This window comes from Pteropus vampyrus, unplaced genomic scaffold, assembly GCF_000151845.1.
Source record: "Pteropus vampyrus isolate Shadow unplaced genomic scaffold, Pvam_2.0 Scaffold6, whole genome shotgun sequence".
Lineage (NCBI taxonomy): Eukaryota > Metazoa > Chordata > Mammalia > Chiroptera > Pteropodidae > Pteropus > Pteropus vampyrus.
This window is the reverse complement of record NW_011888787.1, coordinates 8,099,457-8,107,162: the sequence shown is the minus strand read 5'-3', so window position 1 is coordinate 8,107,162 and position 7,706 is coordinate 8,099,457. Positions and strand designations below refer to the sequence as shown.

The window sequence follows — 7,706 nt, the reverse complement described above, 5'->3', positions numbered from 1 at the left end:
TGCCTCTACCCCAGCTGACCTTTGAAATACTCTGCTGCCTCGCTCCTCCCTGCCTTTGCCCAGGTTTTCCCTGCCTATGCTACCACCCGCTGCGAACCCCCACACGCCTGAACCGGGCGCCCTCCACCGGACTCCATGATAACACAAGCATCTCTCGTTATACTCACCGCAACCTACGACCACCGTGTTTTGGAGTCTCTCTCCCCCATTCATTTGTGAGCTCCAGGCAGCTGGGGGTGGCATATTGTGTGCTGTGCACAGCACGTACATAGCTGTGACGGATTTGTCTTTGGGTGAATGCCCTAGGACTTTTGCATTTATGAATGCTGGTGCATGTGCTTGCACGTCTAGCATTCGATAAGCATTTACGTGTCAGGCTCTGGGCTAGACACTGGCAATATCAAAACCGAACCAAAGCAAATTATCCCTTTGCTTTCCAGGGATCTAGCTGGGAGCCACAACAGAAAAAGTATGTGTGTGTATGTGCGTGTGTAAAAGTAACTCTACCCCAGCCCCTCACACTCCCCCATGGTCGTTCCTACTCATGGAGACAGACAGGTAAGGCCCTGAGTTAAGAAGGTGGACACACCCCTACCCCACAGCAGACCTGGGGCAAGCTCAGGTCAGTGAAGCTGATCGCTTTACTGAGAATTCTTCCCTGTCACCACCCGTTCTCCTAGAGTCCCCACCGCAGGCCTCCAAGTACACTCTGGACCGCCCCTCTGCATTGTTCCATGTGTGGCATTATTATTCCTCTCCACAGGGCAGGGCCTTTGGGTGGGTGTCATGCTCCTGTCAGAGAAAATATCCTTACTCTAGAGCCTCAATCATCAGGGAAGCTTCTGGACTAGGTCTGGGGTCCTTGTGGCTCCCCCCTCCGCCGTGCCATTCTAGGGTTGAAAAGGCCTTGGGGAGGAGCAAGGGAGTGTGGGCCACTTCCCAGAACATAGGCATAGCAGTCAGATCCCACCCAGAGGCTCGCCGAGGCCTCTAGAGACTTGCTGTCTTAGACTTCCGTGGTTTATGTAACTAGCTTGTCGTGAAGCTGGCTATCTCACCCTGATGGCCCCGGGCCCTGGGGAACCCTGGGGACAGTCCTAGAAGTGTGTTTTGGGTGCAACCTGGGAACAGGAGGACCTAGCAGAGAAGAGGAGCAGCCGAGCCTCTCCAGTCCTATGTGGAATCTGGCTGCAGGGCCATTTCTGCTAGATGGCAGCCGGCCTCCTTAGAGACTGGCCTGCTGGTCCCCATATTTTACCAAAGCTGGCCCTGTCCCAGTGCCCTCGCAGTCTCTGGAGAGGCCCTACACAGGGTGTGACAGCATGAGCTCTGCCCCTACCAGTCTCCTCAACCCAGGGCCTCCTGCTCAGTGGCATCAGGAAATGCGGATCAAGCCAGTCACAGCAAGGCGACAACCGCCATCTTCCCCTTGGGCCAAACTCCTACCGAAGCCTTTCCCATCCCACCCGCTGCTTGCCACCTTCAAGTTCTTTCTCACGTCCAACATCTCATGGATATGGACTTTCCTATCCTTCTCTCTCTCCTGTTCTCAGCACCCCTCCATCCCCTTCATGAGGCTGGCCACAGCCCCGTCCAGAAGCCTGGGGCATGATCTCTGCTGGGGAGGGTCTGCTGGGTGGGGAGGGGCTCCTGGCCAGCCAGGCTCTCCCTGCCAAGGCCTGGAAGTTGGCAGAACTGAAGTTTGCTGGCTCAGGGTGGCTTTGAAGATCATTGAGCCTGAGACCCTCCCTCCTCCAGTGGGGACCCTCCCATTCTGAGCAGCCACCTCAGGAGCAGCCCTGACATGCATTCAGCACTTCCAAACGCTGTCTCATCTGTAGTCCACAAAGCTTCTCCTTAAGCAGGTGCTACTCTCATTCTCTCTTCCTAAATTGGGAAACTGAGACTGAGAGATTCAATGACATGCCCCAAATCACCTGGTCAGCTAGTAAGTGGCAGAGCTTGGACTCCCACGCGGGTCTTTTGACTCCCAGAGGCCATCACCCCCACCCGCACCCATGCACAAGCCTCGACTTGGGCTGCAAACCTGTGGCTGCTGCGGAGCCCAGGAGGGGCAGGTTGGGGACAGAAAGGCATCTGGGAGAGGTGCTCTGTATGGCGCTAGCACGCACCTCTCCCAGCCCCTCCATGGCCCGGCCAAAGGTCTGGGTGGTCGGGGCAGCTGGAGAGCCCTGCGCCCGGGGCGCCCTCACCTGTACCCGGGCCTCGGTTAGGTCCGTGCGCAGAGCCAGCTGCTCCCGGGCATACACGTCAGGGTAGTGGGTTTTCTGAAAGACTTTCTCCAGCTCCTCCAGCTGGAATGTGCTGAAGGTCGTGCGGTTACGGCGCTTCTTGCTCTTGTTCTTGACCAACTCCATGGAATCGGGGAGTCCCGGGGACAGGGGGACACGCAGCCTGGCCAGGCAAGGTCCTGGGGAGCCTTGTAAGTTAGAGGGCCCGTCTCTGGGGCCCCCTTGGCAGTCCAAGGGCAGCCGGGGGAAGCTGGCAGCTTTGGAGGCCTTCTCCTCAGCTGCAATGGAAACACAAAAAGGAGGATGGAAACCCAACCAGGGGGTTTTGTGGGTGGAATAGAGGGAGGGGGGAGAACATTGACGCTTCAGACCCCGCCTCCCCTTCCTTTTTCTTTCCTTCCTCCCAGCAGCCACCCTCCACGGGAGCCTGGCATTAGGAGGCCTGCCTGCTGCGCCTCCAGCTGGGGAGGGGGCCCAGGGGAACCTTGTCGTCTGTGGTCTGGGCGGATCTGCTGGGGCCAGAGGGGGTTCATTTCGGGGAAGCGCTCTGTGGTGGTGCATCCCACAGGGCGTGGAGGTGCCAGGACTGACGCTGTAGCAGGGCGTAGGGAGGGAAGAGGTGGTGAGGATGGGGTGGTTGACATCTCCCCACCCCTGCCAGGAAGTGCCTCCTTGTCCCTGACTCTGCAGGCCTCGGTTCCCGTGTCCTCATGCCCATGACACAGATGCTGACAGGTCTGGCTGTGCCTCATTCTCTGGACCCCAAATCTCAAGGCTACGTCAAATCTCCCAGCCCTCGGGTATGAAGGGCAAGATGGGGCAAAGAAGCTTCCGAGGGGGATTGTTTCATTCCTCCCAAATTGTGATGTTTGGGCAAGGACTTAAGCCCCAGCAATAGAGGGACAGGAGGCAGGCTCAGCCCTCAGCCCACCATTCTCACAGTCGTCTGTCCCCTCCCGCCTCAGGAGCTTCGGACAAGCAGCGGGGACCTGACTGCAGATTGGGAGCAGCTCTCAGCAGCCCCCTTCGGAAGTGCTAACCCTCACTCAGGAAGCTTGGTGGAGCCCTGCTGAGACCAGGGCATGGTGAAAAATAGGTCATCCCAAATGCCCCGCCCTCTCCCCCAGGCGAGGACCCCCAGCGGAGTCGCCATGAAATCTCCCTGCAACAACAGTCTGCTGGGATGGCAGGAGCTGCGCCACAAAGACACCCCACGGACTCACTCAGCTCCTTCCCTGGCCCTGGGCCCAGCCCCAGTGGGGGCTGGCCCCCAGGAGGCCCGGTGGGCTGGTACCAAGAGGCAGCTTCTTCCCTGGGACTTGGTATCAGAATCCCAGCTGTCCTTGGGAGAGGATGGGATCAGAGAAATGGGCTTCTGGATTTCCGGATCTGATAAGTCCAGTCTGCATCGTAGAGGACAAATTGGGCAAGGTGCTCCCCCAGCTGGAAGGTGGTCAGGGACCTCTCCCAGGACCACCCAGGCAGTGAAATAAGCAGCACACTGTGTACCCTGGAGGCCCGGGAGTCAGGTGGGCCTGTCCTCTGCCATGAACAGCAACAGCCCAGGCCCCAGGTTTCCTTCCCAACTCAGGTGGAGCATAAGGGAGCAAATGCTCCAGCGCTTGGCTTCCGTTCTCACCCAACATGTTTGTTTTTTTGTTTTTTGTTTTTTGTTATTGTTCTAGGGTAATTCTATTTGGTAGGAACTTAGGAAAGAGGGCTCATGGAAGTTGAACCAAATAATTAACAGTGGTCAGGGAGACTGGGAGACTTACAGGGGACACCCCACACATAGCAGGCCTGAGAGGGAGGGGTCTTGGCGTCTGGGGGAAAAGGATGAGTGACTCAGGGATGAGGGCCAGGGGAGCACTGACATCACTGCAGAGGGCTCCCCAAAGCTCTGGGGCTTGCTCTTCTGCCTCTTGGCCCCTCAGTGTTTGTCCCAGTAGGATCTGCCCAGGGGAAATGACCAGATCTGGGATTCTAATACTTGCCTTCCTGATTTTGAGCCACCCAGCTGCCAAAGTCAGGGATGAACGCAGTGGGACTTCTCAGAATAGCTATCGCCAAAAGCGCCGAGCCTGGGGGCTTCCGGACCCCCATGCCCGCCCATTCTACAGCCCTCAGCGTGTAGGGGACTTCTCCCTTCTCACTGGCATTGCCCTGAAACCTTCTCGTCTGCTGGACAGACTCTAGGGGAAGTTGGCATTCTCCCTTTTTGAGGGGACAGGGGGGTACACCTCAAAGAACACTAAGCAGCCTCCTGAGGAGCGATGCCCAGAAAAGAGATGGCGGTGAGATAAATAGAGCACAGCAATCGAGGCAAGGCAGAGCAGCTCCGGAAGTGAGCACTTTGAATCAGAGCTTGTAAGGGAAGAATGCGCTGTGAGGCCCAGGGAGAACAGTCAAGGTGTGTACAGGCAGTGTACAGGAATCACTCGCATCTTGTGGGGAAACTGGGCGGTTAAGGGGGAGTGCTCTTGTGGGAGACTGGGAGCTTGGGGCTCAGCACCGGGGTGTCCACGGCCTACACAATCAGAGCAGCAGTCTGTCCTTCCTGGGAGACAGGAGCCAGGACTAAGATCTCTGAGGCGGCAACGGAGCTCTGCCCTTGACCCGCCTCTCACGCTCGTCTGCTCCCCAACCCCAGCGGCTGGCCGCCTCGCAGGCCCGGCGGCTCGGGAGCGGCACCGCTTGAGCCGCCTACCCAGAGCCCCATTGCCCCCACGGGTGGCGTCCATTAGGCCGCAGGACCAACCGGCCCGCTTTGAGCTTTCGCTGCAGCCTAGCTCCGCGGCGGCGCCGTTTCCCAAGCGACCGGCAGAGCTCTCTGAGGCCTAGGCTCCCTGGCGTAGACACAGACGCTGTGTGTAGGGCCCAGCGGGGCCTGGTGCTCTTTCTACAGCTTCCCAGCCTTGGTCTAGAGGCTTCGGCCGGGGAAAGATGACCTGGAACTCTTCTCGAGGTCCGCGGTCCAGCGGGAAGCCAGACCCTCACGGTTAACCCGGCTCAGGGCCTGCATGGTTGCGGGCGCTTTCTGAGGTCAGGGAGCTAAGCGAGGGGACAGATTGCGCGGCCCCAGGCAGATCAGGAAAGCCGGCCGGGCACCTCTCCGGCCCTCTGAGCAGCCACGCGCAGAGGGCACGAGGGCGCCTGGCACCACCTGGACGCCGCGGGGTCCAGAGCAGGACTGCGCGCTCTCGGCCAAGGACGGGAGAGGAGCGCGGTGCACCAGGCTCCGGGGCGCGCAAATGCCCGGCTGCGGCCAAAATCGTGCGGCAGATGGGGCGCAGCTGCGCGCTCACTGGTCTAAACTGGAAACGCTCCGAGCCCGTTATTTTAAAAGCCGGGGGGAAAATGCGGGTGCCCTCTTTGCCCGCCACGTCCCAGCAGGAGACCCGGGCCGTCCCTCCGCCGCAGTGCGCTCCGCCACAGGGACGCTGGCCGCGCGCCTGCCCGCGCACCGAGTCTCGCGCTGGGCACCGGGGAGGCGGGCGGCGGCCGGGCCTCGCCCCAGGTGCCGCTCTCGCCCGCCGCGTCTCCTTTTCGTTCGGCCCGTCCTCCGCTCCGCTTGAATCGTTCACTTTCTTCTCCCACTCGTCTTCCTTTTGCTTTTCCTCTGCTCTTTCGAGCTGTCCCTTCGAGCCTTTCGTTCTGTCTGCTCCTGCTCTCTTCGTCCTTTCCCTTCTCAAGCTACCCGCTTCGTTCGATCTCCGCTTGCTTTTCTTTTTTTCCTTTGTTTTGTTCGTTCCTCATTTATCCCCTTCCGTTCTGCCCGGCTCGCCGACTGCCTGTACCTCTCGTTCTCGCTCCCTCTCCTCCGTCGCTTTGTTCGATGTCCCCTTCCCTCTTTTTGGTCGTTGCGTGCGCTCTTTAGTTCTCTTTCCGCGCATTTCGTTGTTGACCCCCTCGCCGTCGCTGGATTCCTCGCGCCGCTAGTTCGGCCCTAGCGCTGTCCGCAGTGCGCCCAGCGCGGGCGGGTCCCCGCGCCTCGCCGTCCGCGCGGGATCAGGCGCGCGCAGCAGGAACGCGGCCCGCGCGCGGGCTGGGTCCTGCCCGACGCCGCGCGCCCAGCCAGGCCCCGTACCTGTCCCCGGTGGTGCTGTCGGCGCTGCGCGACCGCCGCCTCTGGCTGGGATCAGAGGAGCCAGGCCAACTGCTTCTCATTAAGTCCCAACTGTGGTTTTTATCAGGAGTGCCTCTTTCAAAGGGCACAGACACGAAGCTCTGCGGCCTCGCTCATTTCCTCCGCTGACCCCCACACACCTCCTGCCCTCCCTTACACATTCCCACCGCCGGCAGGGCGAAGGCTGGAGCTGCCTGGACACTCCGTGGAGGCCCGCGAGGCGTCAGCGGGTTGGGCCGATCTCGGAGGACCCAGCTCTGGGCCTAAGCTGCGGGACGTGGCAGCTCGGGCGCCGAGACTCCTACAGGTTAGCGCCCATGCAGTTGGCGCCGGCAGGGCTGAGTACCTGCCTGCCAAGCCCCGGGCGTTCAGGCGCGATCTCGAGAGATGGCGCGGTCGAACTGGCCTTAGCACACGGGGCACCGGCGCAGGAGCCGTAGGCGCCCAGAGTTTAGGCCCAGCCGTGAGGATCCAGGGAGAGGAAGCCAAGACGGCGAGAGGGTGGCCATCGCCGTATAAGACGACGGGGAGGCCAGGTTAGTCTGAGAAATAACTGCACAGTTATTCCGTATTGAGCATGGCCCTGGCACTGAGGGACCAGCCGTGGCCACGCTGCCGAGCGCCTAATGCGCAGGCAGCGCCCTCCCCACAGAAGCTGGGCCTGCGGAGCAGAGGCCTCAGCCCTCAGCGGAGCCCGGCTTGGACATTTTGGGTCCGGGCTCAGCCTTGGGGCCCGCATCAGACGCCACACACACACAAAAAGCCGCGTTTATCTCCCCGCATCGGGGCAAGGGCTCAGTGTGACTCCTGGGCCTTGGGCCCGGTCCGGGGTTCTAGGTCGGTGGCAGCTCCAGCGCCACTCGGGCCAAACATGAGTTCTCCTTCCAGGCTCCGACTGGGCCCCGGGCTGTCGCCGCTCCACCCTCTCTCGACCTCCCACCTTCCATTCCCGCCGCCGAAGGCAAGCGTGGCTCTGCTTCCCGCACCGCGCCGGCTTTTGCCCAGCCTGGCCGGGCGCGAGGTGAGAGGGTCACGAAGTTAAGAAATAGGCGAGCGGGAGAGGGAAGCGGGGAGGCCGGGCCGGGCCGGGGAGGGAAGGGGAGCGGGTCGGGCTGCGCTTTACCTTCCTCGGGGCCCTCGTAGAAGTGGCCGCCGTTGAGCGCCGGGGCGGGACCGAGGTCCTGCAGGTACTTGGCGGGCGGCTTGGCCGGCTCTGGGAGGTAGGGCTCCAGGGGCCCGCAGGCCGGAAAGCGGGTCAGCCGCGGGCCGCGGGGCGGTGCGGGGTGCAGGTGAGGCGCGGCAGCGGGGGTTCCCTGGGCGCCCGGAGG

At 61.4% G+C, this 7,706-nt stretch overlaps 1 protein-coding gene across 1 annotated transcript in view; it reads right to left on the bottom strand.

Annotated features, from left to right (window-relative positions):
* Positions 1-7,706, bottom strand: part of ALX3 (ALX homeobox 3) — a gene marked incomplete at its 5' end in the record, with an annotated part of 9,550 nt that extends 1,844 nt beyond the window's left edge. Inside the window, 2 exons of the mRNA XM_011367584.2 lie at positions 2,214-2,530; positions 7,502-7,706. Coding sequence (XP_011365886.2) covers positions 2,214-2,530; positions 7,502-7,706 — 522 coding nt within the window. The remainder of the gene's footprint in view (positions 1-2,213; positions 2,531-7,501) is intronic.